This window comes from Sinohyriopsis cumingii, unplaced genomic scaffold (genome assembly GCF_028554795.1).
Source record: "Sinohyriopsis cumingii isolate HCF-2022 unplaced genomic scaffold, ASM2855479v2 utg000127l, whole genome shotgun sequence".
NCBI classification, from domain to species: Eukaryota; Metazoa; Mollusca; class Bivalvia; order Unionida; family Unionidae; genus Sinohyriopsis; species Sinohyriopsis cumingii.
The window spans coordinates 5484203-5501235 of NW_028315871.1; the positions used below are offsets into that span (position 1 = coordinate 5484203).

General features: G+C 40.2%; 1 protein-coding gene across 1 annotated transcript in view; it reads right to left on the reverse strand.

The window, feature by feature from the left end:
* LOC149774861 (neural cell adhesion molecule 2-like) overlaps positions 1-16042 on the reverse strand; it is a 125516-nt gene extending 109474 nt beyond the window's left edge. The window contains exons 1-3 of the mRNA XM_089944669.1: positions 15880-16042; positions 5015-5104; positions 637-909 (exon numbers count right to left, since the gene is read on the reverse strand). Coding sequence (XP_089800795.1) covers positions 637-909; positions 5015-5104; positions 15880-16042 — 526 coding nt within the window. The remainder of the gene's footprint in view (positions 1-636; positions 910-5014; positions 5105-15879) is intronic.
* Positions 16043-17033: the final 991 nt, after the last annotated feature.

A 17033-nucleotide genomic window follows, 5' to 3' on the forward strand; every position in this document is an offset into this window, starting at 1 on the left:
AAGGCATCTATTAAAACTATTAAATCTGGCTGAAATTCAATCACACACAGTGCTGTTTGAAATAAAATTGGTTGAGTCAAACCAAGGCTAAAATTTTGCTAAATGAAAAAGAAGACTGCTGACATTCAAATTAAACCAAACCATCATCAATATCAAACTACTTAAAAACTTTGGCTGAAATAGAATATTAATTTAATGGAGTTATTTTGAGGAAAATGAATGTGGGTGGGTGTGGCAATCAAGGACAATAACTCCACTAAACAATGAAGAATGTTAACAATTTAACTCAACCAAAGTTTCGTGAAAACCATGGTGCATATCAAAACTTATTTAAAATTAATAACAATTAAGGGTATTATTTTGAAATCCAAGAACAGTGAACTTTCCTGTACTTTCACAGAAGCAAGTTAAACCAAACCTTACACCAGTGAGCTACTAACCCTATTTATAAAAATATACACCAAGTTTTATCTGCAACTGATCCAGCACTATAACTAATTTGTTGTAGTTTTAAAGAAGTCCACAGGAATCATTCATTAGACAACATTAAATTCGCTTCCAAAAACTGCTACACAAATTTACTTAAATGTCAAAATTATCTGTTGATAACACTTAGTATATATGATAAATACATACATTTGACAATGACCTCCATCGATATGTTGGATCCTCTCCATTGCCCTCGGATGGTGTTGAATGCCTCACAAGTGTAGTTCCCAGTCATATTTCTCCATACAATCCCGAGGGATAGAATGTTACTGCTATTTATGTGTACACTGCCTTTCATCCACCTACATGAGCATTCTGGATTACATGTAGCTCTGCATATGATGTCTACTGCTTTCTGACTCTCTTCCACTTGATACACAGAGATATTGGGAGTGAGATAACTGCTACTCCCAGGGCCATCTGTAGAAAACAAAAGAAACTGGACAGTTATACTACAAAAGATCAATACACAGAAATATTTGGAGTGAGAGAACTGCTGCTTCCAGGTTCATTTGTAAAAAACAAAAAAAGAACTTGGACAGTTACCAATCAGTACAGTTGTATCTGGAGTGAGATATCTGCTGTTCCCAGGGCCATCTCTGGAATAAAAAATCTGGCAGTTATACAGTAATACACACAAATAGCTGGGACAACATAACTGCTCCCAAGGCCATCTACAGAAAATATTGGACAACTATATATCATTGCATGATAACCCAAACTAAGTGACAAAAAATTTAAGTTATGAATTTTTATTTCTTCTGTATCCTACAAGGAGTGGCTCACTGTGGCCTTTGTAGATCTTGAAGAGAGGAGTTCTGAGAGGGAGTGGTTGCTACTGCTGTGTTGATTGGCATGATGGTCACTTCTGTTTATGCTTGCGAAGCATCGATCCAAGATTAAAAACATGGGGGATATCCTTCCCAATGCACTTTCACTTCTTTGACTCAGCATTTGACTACTTTATGGGTTCTTTGATCGAGAAAGCTTTCGATGTCATACATATTTTTTTTTAGGTCACTTGTTATAACTTGGGAAAGTATAAAATTCCTTTTAATGCTTCGCTGTTCATGTCTTCCAATTTATAGACGGGAGGAGGATGGCCACACACTCATCCAGTGACACGAAACAATTCGGTAGCCCAGTTAGGTAAATAACCATTGTTGGGAGTCACTTCTTTGGGGGTGCATCTTATGCTGCGATGGTAAGATTGGTTGTAAGTTTTGACCAGGTGCATTAAGACATCAATGTGCTTGACGGTGTGTTGATGTGTAAAATATTTCCACATGCATTCTTTTAACATGTGTAGAAAATGTTTCCCAATGTTTATGAATGTCTCTTTTCTTCAATTCCTTTTGGAAAGCTTGGTTAAGGAATTCAGTTCCTTTATCTGTTTGCCATCAGAGGGGGTGATGACTCCTTTGTTTCAACACCAGTTTTAGGCTTGCAGCATCTTCTATGTCACCCAGAAATTCCTTCTCAATATCAAAAGTCAGGCTGGTTCCAATATCTGACATCTATGTATGCCCAGGATGGCCCAATCATGCATTCAGATGCTGTCTTATGCTCAACCCTGGCCTCAGTAAAGCTGCGACTTATCAAAGCAGTGGTAGACCCATCAGATTAACCCCTTTAATTTTGTCAGTAATTTTTCCATTATTCAATCCTACCTGCTGCATAGGTATATTTAGTAGGTGTAGGCTCTGCAAAACACTCATATACCATCTCAAGTTCTCAACAAGGGGAACCATTAGAAAGAAACCCACTACTCAGCACTAACTTGTTCATAGACAAAGTAGTTATGTGGTTTGCAAAGGGCATTCAAGGCCAAGTCCTGTGGAAATGGATACTTGAGCCATCATTCTTATCTGATCGTAGATATGAAAAAGAGCAGTTTGCCCATACTGTTGTTCGCAACCCTAACCTTGTAATGACACCTCAACCTGCCAATGCACACCAAACTGCATAGTTAAACTGGTTCTTCCAAAATATCACTGGTGCATTTTGCCAAATTTATATTCATTCAGAGTAACAAATAGTCATATTTTTGTACTTGATGAAAATGGCAGGAAAGCTGACAAGAAATCTGCGTTATTTGATGATCATGGCCAGTGGTCCATCTGAAGTCACGTCCTACCAGCACTATCTTGTACACCCCTCAGGTCTATTCTTTTGCATTCCTATTAAAGCTAAAGGTGTCTAATGTCATCATGAACAAGTGCAAATACCATGTTTATTGTATACACAACTGTACAAAATTAGGAGGCAATCCGTCTGTTACAGTATACTGACAACTTTTTGGCACGCCTCGTGGCTGGTCTCCAATTTAGCACCTAATGGTTTGGTTGGTACATTCTTTCAATGACAACCAGTTAGTAGTACTTTGCAGAATACACCATTAAAAAATTGAAACAGGCCTCTACAACTTTGATATGCTTGTACAGCAGGTAAACGATCCAATTCCACACCTGTTGCTCATGGTTTCCAAGGCCAAACTGTTCATGGTCCCAGTCAATTATGAAGTGTGGCTTAGCCCTGGCTTGCAATCCCTTCTGAGACTAAATGATGAGGAGTGCCTCAGTGCCATCTTTTACAATGGAGATGGGCCAGTTAACTTTACCATGCAAAGGCCCCCTTTATCAATCTTGATAAGCTTTCGCACAACAGGCAATGTTGTCAATAATGCCACCTCCAGGAATTCTTTCAACACCCAGTTTGCAATGCCACAGATGAATAATACCATTCATCCTGACTATAAGCAGCTGCAAGGTGGAACAATTGACGATTTAAAAATTTGGGTCACTGACAGACAACTACGTTACTCCATAACATGGTAGTTTCTGAGATTCTTAGTGACAAGTACAACAACAATCAATTAGCATTTTAACCCAGGGCAAAGCTGATGTGGCAAAACCAAAAGCTACACTGCAAGAATATGCTTGAGGCATATGGTGACACTAGCAAATACAAAACTGTCAAGGTCTGATAGCATGTGTGAAGACCTCAAAATGACTGAAAACATAATACAACAATGTAGACTGGGAAAGGGTGGTAAAACTACTTTTATTTATACAATACATACACGTTGTTATTGCATAGCTTAACCTTTCCAGCATGGAAGTTACCCTTGTCAGTATTACAAGAACTCATCCTCCCAAAGAGGAACTTTCTGGAAGATTCCAGAAGCATGCCTAATGACCTGGCACACATCCAGCAGTTATTATCTTTTCTAAAGAAGAAAATTGTTAGTGGGGCATCAATGTGAGGTGGAGGAGGGAACAAGGCAACTAATGCATCATATAACTTTGTTTTACCTGTACCTTACCACCATAAAAACTGAACTTTAATATCAGCATTACTAATACCTGTTGGTATTAAATTTGCCAATTCAGTAGTAGTCTGATGACCCACCACCACTACCACCCAAAACAGGAAAAAAGACAAGGAAATACTCATCCTTATGGTAGGAATGTCAACTACTATAAAACTGTATCCACTTTAGGCTGAAAGCATTCACTGCCTAGGTCTTCTAGGCAGGAACTGTGTACATGTAAATGGGGAATATGTTCCATGTCTATCAAATGGTGTATCCCAAAGAAGGAACAGGAAATCTGCTACCATTCCATGAGGACTACCTTTTCCTTACTTTGACAGACTATCCACCAAAATATTCTTCTTACCTGGAATGTGTCAAACTTGGAGTGTGATCTCTTTTGAGGTTACCCAGCAAAGGAGATTCCAAACCGAAACACACAGTGGTGAGTGTGAGCCTCCTCCTCTCCTACTACCAGCGACCTTAGGTGGACAACTACTACTCCCAAGAGTCTGGTTGTAGAAATAGGCCATATGACAGAGCACAAAACTGGAAGGTCTCTCTGCCCACAAAAATCTAGAGTTATTTCATGTGAGGACATTGGGATGTTAAAGCACACATCTTGCAGGTTGATGAAGACTTCCCAGTTGAAGTAACTTATGGCATTCCTGACTGAGGCTGTGGTCTCCATCCTCAAAAATTCCTCATGCAAAAAAAAATTCCTCCAAGCCCAAATTGTTACGGCACAAATCTGGGCATGGAGATTGTAAACATCATTAACCAACTTGTCAGAAGACCAAATATCTTCCTTCTCCACCACATGGGATGACAGGAAATTGGGAGTTCTAAGTCAAACTGATTTGAGTCTATGAAGACTGACATAACATCATCATCCTGCTTTCACTCCTGTGAAGCAGGACTCTGGCCCCAAGTTAATCTGGTTGCTCTCATCTCTGTCCATGTGGGGTTGAGACTTATGCTCAGTCAATGTTGGTATGTGAGAAAGCTTGCCAGTAGTTTCCAAAGGGTCGGTGGTGTTAACTGGGGTTTTCACAGGTTCTTCCTCCAGAGATTATACTGGCCACCATGCACAGCTTATCATGTGCTTAAAATGGTGTTAAACCCACAGCAAAAAACTCCAACCTGAAGATATGAGGGTAATGGGAACTTCATCCCACAATTGTCCTGGTCATTTGGGAGAAGAGATCCTACCCCCTTCCATCTGTTCAGTCTCCACTTCATGAAAGGACAAAGTTGGCCCATGGATTGAAACATTGATCTCTCTAGAAAGAGGCCAAGAGCCTGAAGACCAAGGATGCATAAAAGTAAAGTAACAATCACTTTCCTGCACTGGTTGACCCTGGATCCTGCAAGGATTGAGTGGAATAACTGGGAATAACAGTCAATAACAGTGAAGTGGGGATGCCAATCTGATCCTCATCTGGTGCCAGAACATTAACTAACAGTCCCTTGTGGGTTTCAACAATAATGTGGAGAAAGGGGGGGGGGGGTCTCAACCTAATTCCTATTTGAACAGAGGGTCTCCCAGTGGCTGGTGCTAAAATAATGGTGACCAGTGCCAGCTGACTGGAGCATGACTGGTCAGACAACTCCAGGAATTTTTTTAAGAGGGGGAGGTGCCCCATACCAACTTCCAGAGGGTGGAATTGTGGGGGACATTGCTGAATGGTAGTTGATGGGTAACAACAGTATTATAAAGAATAAGCATACCTAAGTTAAGAAAAGACTTTAATGATTTTATATCACTTCTTTCACAACAAGGTATCTGCATTTATCTGAATTTAGCTCAGCTGGTAAATATTCTCCTCTGCTTCTTCTCACTCCACTTCTTCAAAGCCTCTGCAAATGGGAAAATGTCTTATATGACTCCCTTGTATCTGAAAATAGCCATCAGTTTATTAACTGTTTCTGGTGTCAACCTATTCCTCAGAGAAGTGTGAATTCGATTTTGTGAACTAAATCCCATCTCTTAATCTGCTGTTTGTAATTGGAAAACCACTGCAATTTGGGACAATTTAAACAAATTAGGGAACTGGTCTTTACGATATTGGAACATAATTTTCCATAACTCCATTCATATGACCATTCTAAAAAATTCATTTCACCATTTTCCACCATACATGTGACTATTTTGTAGCACTGATCTGACCATTCTACACCATTCATATGACCATTCTACAAAATTCATTTCACCGTTTTGCACAATACATGTGACTATTTTGTACCATTCATCTGACCATTCTACATCATTAATTTGACCATTAGGAACCATATACCTGACCATTCTACACCATTCATCTGACCATTCTACACCTTTCATATGACCATTCTGCACAATTCATCTGACCATAATACACCATTCATCTGACCATCCTACACCATTCATTTCACCATTCTACACCATTCATTTCACCATTCTACACAATTCATCAGACAATTCTGTACCATACACCTGACAATTCTGCACCATTGTACCATTCTGCACCATTCATTTCACCATTCCACACCATTCATCTGACCATTCTGCACCATTCACCTGACAATTCTGCACCATTCATTATCCCATTCTACACCATTCACCTGACCATTCTTCAGAATTCATTTGACCTTTCTACATCATTCATCTGATCATTATGCAACATTAAACTGGCCATTCTGCAACATTCATTTGACCATTCTAAACCATTCATTTGACCGTTAACCTGACCATTCCACAAAATTCATTTGACCATTCTGCACTATTTATTTGACCATTCTACACGATTCATCTAAACATTCTGCACCATTCCTCTGACTGTTCTTCACCATTCACCTGACCATTATGCACAATTCATCTGACCATTCTGCAACATTCATCTGACCATTTTGCACCATTCACTGACCATTCTACACCATTCATTTGACCATTCTGCACAATACACATGACCATTCTATAATATTCATCTGACCATTCTCCACCATTCATCTGACCATTCTACACCAATCAACTGACCATTATAAACCATTCATCTGCACCATTCACATGACCATTCTGCACCATTCATCTGATTGTTTGACACCATTCAGCTGACCATATTACACCATTCATTTGACCATTGTGCAACTTCATCTAACCATTCCACACCTTTCATTTGACCATTCAGCACTATTCAACTGACCATTCTGCACCATTCACCTGACATATCTGCACCATTCATTTGACCATTCTGCACCATTCATCTGACTATTCTGCACCATTCATATGACCATTCTACAAAATTCATTTCACCATTTTGCACTACACACGTGACCATTCTGCACCATTCATCTGACCATTCTACATCATTCATTTGACCATTAGGAACCATACACATGACAATAATGCACCATTCGTCTGACCATTAAACACCATTCATCTGACCATTCTACACCATTCATCTGACCATTCTGCACCATAAACCTGAACATTCTGTACCATTCATTTGCACAATTCATCTGACCATTCTACACTAGTCATCTGACCATTCAACACCATTCTGCACCAAACACCTGACCATTCTGCACCATTTATCTGACGATTCTGCACCATAAACCTGAACATTCTATACCATTCATTTGCACAATTCATCTGACCATTCTAAACCAGTCACTTGACCATTCAACACCATTATGCACCAAACACATGACCATTATGCACCATTCATCTGACCATTCTACACCATACAACTGACTGTTCTACACCATTCATATGACCATTCTGCACCATTCATATGACAATCCTGCACCATTCGCCTGACCATTCTGCACCTGCACCATTCATCTGACCATTCTGCACAATTCACATGACTTCTACACCATTCACCTGACCATTTTGCAACATCTGTCTCACCATTCTGCACCATGCACCTGACCATTCTGTACCATTCATCTGCATAATTCATCTGACCATTCTACACCACTCATCTGACCAGTCTGCACCATACACCTGACCATTCTGAACCATTCATCTGACTATTCTGCTCCATATACATGACCATTCTGCAGCATTCATCTGACCATTATGCACCATATACCAGACAATTCTGCACAATTCACCTGACAATTATGCACCATTCACTTGACCATTCTGTACCATTCATCTGACCATTATACACTATCAATAAGACCATTCTGCACCATTCACCTAACCATTCTGCACCATTCATCATTTTAAATGGTACACATTACCATTCTGCACCATTCAACTGTTCTTCACCATTCACCTGACCATTCTGCACCATTCACCTGACCATTCTGCACCATTCATCTGACCATTCTGTGCCATTCATTTGACCATTCTACACCATTTAACCATTCTGCAAGATACATCTGTCCATCCTGCTCCATTCATCTGACCATAATGCAACATTCAACTGACCATTCTGCAGCATTCATTTGACCATTCTACAAAATTCATTTGACCCTTTTACACCATACACCTGACTATTTTGTACCAATCATCTGATGTGACCATTCTACATCGTTCATTTGACCATTAGGAACCATATACTTGGCCATTCTGCACCATTCATCTGACCATTCTGCACCATTCATTGGACTGTTCTACACCATTCATATGACCATCCTACACCATTCATCTAAACATTCTACGCAATTCATTTGTCCATTCTACACAATTCATGATTATTCTGCACCATACGCCTGACCATTATGCAGCATTCATCTGACCATTATGCACCATACACCTGACCATTCTGCACCATTCACCTGACAATTTTGCACCATTCATTTGACTATTCTGCACCATTTATCTGACCATTATACACGATTAATAAGACCATTCTGCACATTCACCACCATTCACCTGACCATTCTGCACCATTCATCTGACCATTCATTTGACCATTAAACACCATCCATCTGACCATCTTACACCATTCATCTGACAATTCTATGCCATTCATTTGTCCATTCTATACCATTCATATGCTTATTCTGCACCATACACCTGACCATTCTGCACCATTCATCTGACCATTATACACCATACACATGACAATTCTGCACAATTCACCTGACCATTCTGCATATGCACCATTCATCTGACCATTCTGCACCATTCACATGACTGTTCTACACCATTCAACTGACCATTCTGCACCATTTATCTGACCATTCTGCCCCATAAACCTGAACATTCTGTACCATTCCTCTGCACAATTCATCTGACCATTCCACACCAGTCATTTCACAATTTAACACCATTCTGCACCAAACACCTGACCATTCTGCACCATTCACCTGACTGTTCCACACCATTCAACTGACCATATTACACCATTCATTTGACCATTGTGCATCATTTATCTAACCATTCTACACCTTTCACTTGACCATTCAGCACCATTCACCTGATAGCTCTACACCATTCGCCTGACCATTCTGCACCATTCACCTGACAATTCTGAACAATTCATTTGACCATTCAGCACCATTCATCTGACTATTCGACACCATTCACCAGACCATTCTACACCATTCTACAAAATTCATTTCACCATTTTGCACCATACACATGACTATTTTGTACCATTCATCTGACCATTCTACATCATTCATTTGACTATTAGGAACCATACACATGACCATTATGCACCATTTGTCTGACCATTAAACACCATTCATTTGTTGTTGTTGTTGTTGTGATTTGGATTTTTAACGTAGCTTTAACAATTTTTCAGTCATATCGCTACAATGTCTGCAATGTGGCAGTTTATAGTGATGTCTAGCTCTGGAGCATCATGCCGCAGACATGTAGCATGATGTCCCACCCAGTCACATTATCCTGACACCGGGCCGACCAGTCCTAACACTAACCTCTTAATGCTGAGCGCCAAGCGAGGCAGCTGTTACTACCGTTTTTGTAAGTCTTTGGTATGACTCGGCCGGGGATTGAACCCACGACCTCCTGCATCCGAGGCGGACGCTCACCATTCATTTGACCATTCTGTACCATAAACCTGAACATTCTGTACCATTCATCTCCACAATTCATCTGACCCTTCTAAACCAGTCATTTGACCATTCAATACCATTAAGAACCAAACTCCTGACCATTATAACCCATTCAACTGACTGTTCTACACCATTCATGTGACCATTCTGCACCATTCACATGACCATTCTGCACCTGCACCATTCATCTGACCATTCTGCACAATTCACATGATTGTTCTACATCACTCACATGACCATTCTGCAACATTTGTCTGACCATTCTGCACCATGTACCTGACCATTCTATACCATTCATCTGTATAATTCATCTGACCATTCTACACCATTCATTTGACCAGTCTGCACCATACACCTGACCATTCTGAACCATATATCTTACTATTCTGCTCCATACACATGAACTTTCTGCAGCATTCATCTGACCATTCTGCAACATACACCTGACCATTCTGCACCATTCACCTGACTGTTATGCACCATTCATTTGACCATTCTGCAAGATTCATCTGATCATTATACTCCAGCAATAAGACCATTCTGCACCATTTATCTGACCATTTTGAAGGGTACACATTACCATTCTGCACCATTCACCTGTTCTACACCATTCACCTATTCTTCACCTTTCACCTGACCATTCTGCAGCATTCATCTGACCATTCTGTGCCATTCATATGACCATTCTATACCATTCATTTGACTATTCTACACCATTTATCTGACCATTCTGCAACATACATTTGTCCATCCTGCTCCATTGATCTGACCATTATGCAACATTCAACTGACCACTCTGAACAAGTCATTTGACCATTCTACAAAATTCATTAGACCATTTTCCACCATACACTTGACTATTTTCTACCATTCATCTGACAATTCTACATCATTCATTTGACCATAAGGAACCATGCACCTGACCATACTACACCATTCATCTGACCATTCTACACAATTCACATGACAATCCTGCACCGTTCACCTGACCATTCTGCATTTGCACCATTCATCTGATCATTCTGCGCCATTCACATGAGTGTTCTACACCATTCACCTGACCATTCCTCTGCACAATTCTTCTGACCATTCTACACCAGTCTTTTGACCATTCAACACCATTCTGCACCAAACACCTGACCATTCTGCACCATTCATCTGACCATTCTGCAACATTCACCTGATCATTCTGCACCATTCACCTGACCATTCTTTACCATTCATCTGCACCATTCACTTGACCATTCTGCACCATTCATTTGACTGTTCCACACCATTCAACTGACCATACTACACCATTCATTTGACCATTGTGCACCATTCATCAAACCATCCTACACCTTTCATTTTACCATTCAGCACCATTCACCTGATAGTTCTATACCATTCACTTGACCATTATGCATCATTCACCTGACAATTCTGCATGATTCATTTGACCATTCTGCACCATTGCTCTGACCATTCTAAACCATTCATCTCACCATTCTACACCATTCATATGACCATTCTACCAAATTCATTTCACCATTTTGCACAATGCACGTGACTATTTTGTACCATTCATCTGACCATCCTACATCATTCATTTGACCATTAGGAACCATATACCTGACCATTCTGCACCATTCATTTGACCATTCTACAACATACAACTGACTGCTCCACACCATTCATCTGACCATTCTACACCATTCATTTGGCAATCCTGCCCATTAATGAACCTGCACCATTCATCTGACTATTCTGCACAATTCAACCGAGTGTTCTACATCATTCACCTGACCGTTCTGCACCATTCATCTGACCATTCTGCACCATACACCTGACCATTGTGCACAATTCATCTTCATAATTCATCTGACCATTCTGCACCATTCATCTGCCCATTCTACACCTTTCATATCACCATTCTACAAAATTCATTTCACCATTCTGCACCATACATGTGACTCTTTGGTAATTCTACATCATTCATTTGACCATTACGAACCATACACCAGACCATTCTGCAACATTCATCTGACCATTCTACAGCATACATCCTTCTGTTCTACACCATTCATCTGACCATTCTGCGTCATTCATCTGCCCATTATCCACCATTTATCTGACCATCCTACACCATTCATTTGACCATTCTACACAAATCAGTTAACCATTCTACACAATTCATAAGACTATTCTGTACCATACACATCACCAATCTGCACCATTCGTCTGACCATTATACACCATACACATGACAATCCTGCACCAATCACCTGACCATTCTACACCTGCACCATTCATCTGACCATTCTACACAATTCATCTGATCATTAGGCACCATACACCTAATCATTCTGTACCATTCATCTGCATAATTCATCTGACCATTCTACACCATTCATTTGCAACATACACCTGACCATTCTGAACCATTCATCTGACTATTCTGCACCATACACCTGACCATTCTGAACCATTCATCTGACCATTCTACACCACACACCTGACCATTCTGCACCATAAACCTGACCATTCTGCACCATTCATCTGATAATTCCACACCATTCATTTGACCATTCTGCACCATTCATCTGACCATTCTACACCATTCATCTGACCATTCTAAACCATTAACCTTGCCATTCTACGCCATTCATTTGACCATTCTATAAAATTCTTTTCACCATTTTGCACCATACATGTGACTATTTTGTACCATTCATCTGACCATTCTACATCATTCATTTGACCATTTCGAACCAAATACCCAACCTTTCTTCTGACCATTCTACACCATACACCTGACTGTTCTACAACATTCATCTGACCGTTACACACCATTTATCTGACCATCCTACAGCATTCATTTGACCATTCTACACCATTCATTTGACCATTCTACACAATTCATAAGACTATTCTGTACCATACACATGACCAGTCTGCAAAATTCATCTAACCATTCTACACCATTCATTTGACCAGTCTGCACCATTCACCTGACCATTCTGCAAAATTCATCTGACCATTCTGCACCATTACCTTTCATCTGCATAATTCATCTAACCATTCTACACCATTCATTTGACCAGTCTGCACCATACACCTGACCATTTTCTACCATTCATCTATTTTGCACTATACATCTGACCATTCTGCACCATACACCTAATCATTCTGAACCATTTATCTGCATAATTCATCTGACCATTCTACACCATTCATTTGACCAGTCTGCACCATATACCTGACCATTTTCAACCATTCATCTATTTTGCACTATACATCTGACCATTCTGCACCATACACCTAATCATTCTGAACCATTTATCTGCATAATTCATCTGACCATTCTACACCATTCATTTGACCAGTCTGCACCATCCACCTGACCATTTTCTACCATTCATCTGATAATTCCGCACCATTCATTTGACCATTCTGCACCATTCATCTGACCATTCTACACCATTCACCTGACCATTCCACGCCATTCATATGACCATTCTACAAAATTCTTTTCACCATTTTGCACCATACATGTGACTATTTTGTACCATTCATCTAACCATTCTACATCATTCATTTGACCCTTTGGAACCAAATACCTGACCATTCTGCACCATTCTTCTGACCATTCTACACCATACACATGACTGTTCTACAACATTCATCTGACCATTCTTCTGACCATTACACACCATTTATCTGACCATCCTACAGCATTCATCTGACCATTCTACACCATTCATTTGACCATTCTACACAATTCATAAGACTATTCTCTACCATACACATGACCAATCTGCACCATTCATCTGACCATTCTGCACCTGCACCATTCACCTGACTGTTCTACACCATTCATCTGACCATTCTGCACCATTACCATTCATCTAAATAATCCATCTAACCATTCTACACCATTCATTTGACCAGTCTGCACCACACACCTGACCATTTTTGACCATTCATCTATTTTGCACCATGCATCTGACCATTCTGCACCATTCCCCTGACCATTCTACACCATTCATCTGACCATTCTGCACCATTCCCCTGACCATTCTACACCATTCATCTGACCGTTCTGCACCATACACCTAATCATTCTGTACCATTCATCTGACCATTCTACACCATTCATCTGACCATTCTACACCATACACCTGACCATTCTGAACCATTCATCTGACTATTCTGCACCATACACCTGACCATTCTGAACCATTCATCTGACCATTCTACACCATACACCTGACCATTCTGCACCATAAACCTGACCATTCTGCACCATTCACCTGATAATTCCGCACCATTCATCTAACCATTCTACACTATTCATCTGACCATTCTACACCATTCATCTGACCATTCTACGCCATTCGTATGATGATTCTACAAAATTCTTTTCACCATTTTGCACCATACATGTGACTATCTTGTACCATTCATCTGAATGTTCTACATCATTCATCTGACCATTTGGAACCAAATACCTGACCATTCTGCACCATTATTCTGACCATTCTACACCATACACCTGACTGTTCTACAAAATTCATCTGACTTCTGCACCATTCATCTGACCATTACACACCATTTATCTGAGCATCCTACTGCATTCATTTGATCATTCTACACCATTCATTTGACCATTCTACACAATTCATAAGACTATTCTGTACCATACACATGACCAATCTGCATCATTCATCTGACCATTCTGCACCTGCACCATTCATCTGACCATACTGCACCATTCACCTGACTGTTCTACACCATTCATCTGACCATTCTGCACCATTACCATTCATCTGCTTAATTCATCTAACCATTCTACACCATTCATTTGACCAGTGTGCACCAAACAGCTGACCATTTTCAACCATTCATCTATTTTGCACCATACATTTGACCATTCTGCACCATTCACCTGACCATTCTGCACCATTCACCTGACAATTCTGCACCATTCATCTGACCATTATACACCATTCATTTACTATTCTACACCATTCATCTGACCATTCTGCAACATACATCTATCCATCCTGCTCTATTCATCTGACCATTATGCAACATTCAACTGATCATTCTGCACCATTCATTTGACCATTCAACAAAATTCATTTGACCATTTTGCACCATACACTTGACTATTTTATACCATTCATCTGACCATTATACATCATTGATTTGAGCATTAGGAACCATACACCTGACCATTCTGCACCATTCATCTGACCATTCTGAGCCATTCATTTGACCATTATACACCATTCATCTGACCATCCTACACCATTCACCTGACCATTCTACACAAATCATTGGACCATTCTACACCAGACACCTGACCATTCTGCACCATACACCTAACTGTTCTACACCATTCATCTGACCATTCTGCATCATTCATTTGACCATTCTGTACCATTCATCTGCCCATTCTACACCATTCATCTGACCATTCTACACCAGTCATCTGACCATTCTACACCATTCATTTGACCATTCTACACCATTCATATCACTATTCTGCACCATATACCTGACCATTCTGCACCATTCATCTCACCATTCTGCACCATACACCTGACCATTCTGCACCATTCACCTGACAATTCTGCACCATTCATTTGACCATTCTGCACCATTCATTCGACCATTCTGCACCATCAACCTGAACATTCTGTACCATTCATCTCCACAATTCATCTGACCATTCTACACCAGTCATCTGACCATTCTACACCATTCATTTGACCATTCTACACCATTCATATCACTATTCTGCACCACACACCTGACGATTCTGCACCATTCATCTCACCATTCTGCACCATACACCTGACCATTCTGCACCATTCACCTGACAATTCTGCACCATTCATTTGACCATTCTGCACCATCAACCTGAACATTCTGTACCATTCATCTCCACAATTCATCTGACCATTTTACACCAGTCATTTGACTATTCTACATCATTCTGCACCAAACACCTGACCATTCTGCACCATTTAGCTGACGATTCTTAAGCATACACATTACCATTCTAAACCATTCACCTGACTGTTCTTCACCATTCACTGACCATTCCACACCATTCATTTGACCATTCTGCACAATACACCTGACCATGCTGGAATATTCATCTGACCATTCTCCACCAATTGTCTGACGATTCATACCAGACTGTTCTACACCACTGACCTGACCATTCTGCACCATTCATCTGACCATTCTGCACCATATACCTGACCATTCTGCACCATTCACCTGACTATTCTGAACAATTCATCTGACCATTCTGCACCATTCACCTGACTGTTCTAACCATTCACTTAACTATTCTACACCATTCACCTGACTATTCTACACAATTAACCTGACTATTCTACACCACTCACCTGACTATTCTACACCACTCACCTGACTATTCTACACCATTTACCTGACTTTTCTACACCACTTTCCTGACTATTGTACACCATTCACCTTACTATTCTACGCCATTAACATGACTATTCCACACCATTCACCTGAGTATTCTATACCATTCACCTTACTATTATACACCATTCACCTGACTGTTCTACACCACTTTCCTGACTATTCTACACTATTCACCTTACTATTCTACACAATTAACCTGACTATTGTACACCACTCACCCGACTATTCTACACCATTCACTTGACTATTCTACACCATTCACCTTAGTATTCTACACCCATCACCTGACTGTTCTACACCACTTTCCTGACTATTCTACACCATTCACCTTACTATTCTGCACCATTAACCTGACTATTCTACACCATTCACCTTACTATTCTGCACCATTAACCTGACTATTCTGCACCATTCACCTTACTATTCTGCACCATTAACCTGACTATTCTACACCATTCACCTTACTATTCTGCACCATTAACCTGACTATTCTACACCACTCACCTGACTATTCTACACCATTCACCTTACTATTCTACACCATTCACCTGACTGTTCCACACCATTCACCTGACAGTTCTACACCACTTTCCCGACTATTCTAGACCATTTCCCTTACTATTCTACACCATTCACCTATTATTCACCATTCACCTCATTAGTAACTACATCATAACTGGAGAAGACACAAGATCAACCTTAACCCCAATTATTGATGTGTACACTGCTGGAGATCATAACCTTCGTTTCTCATCCATAATTGCTG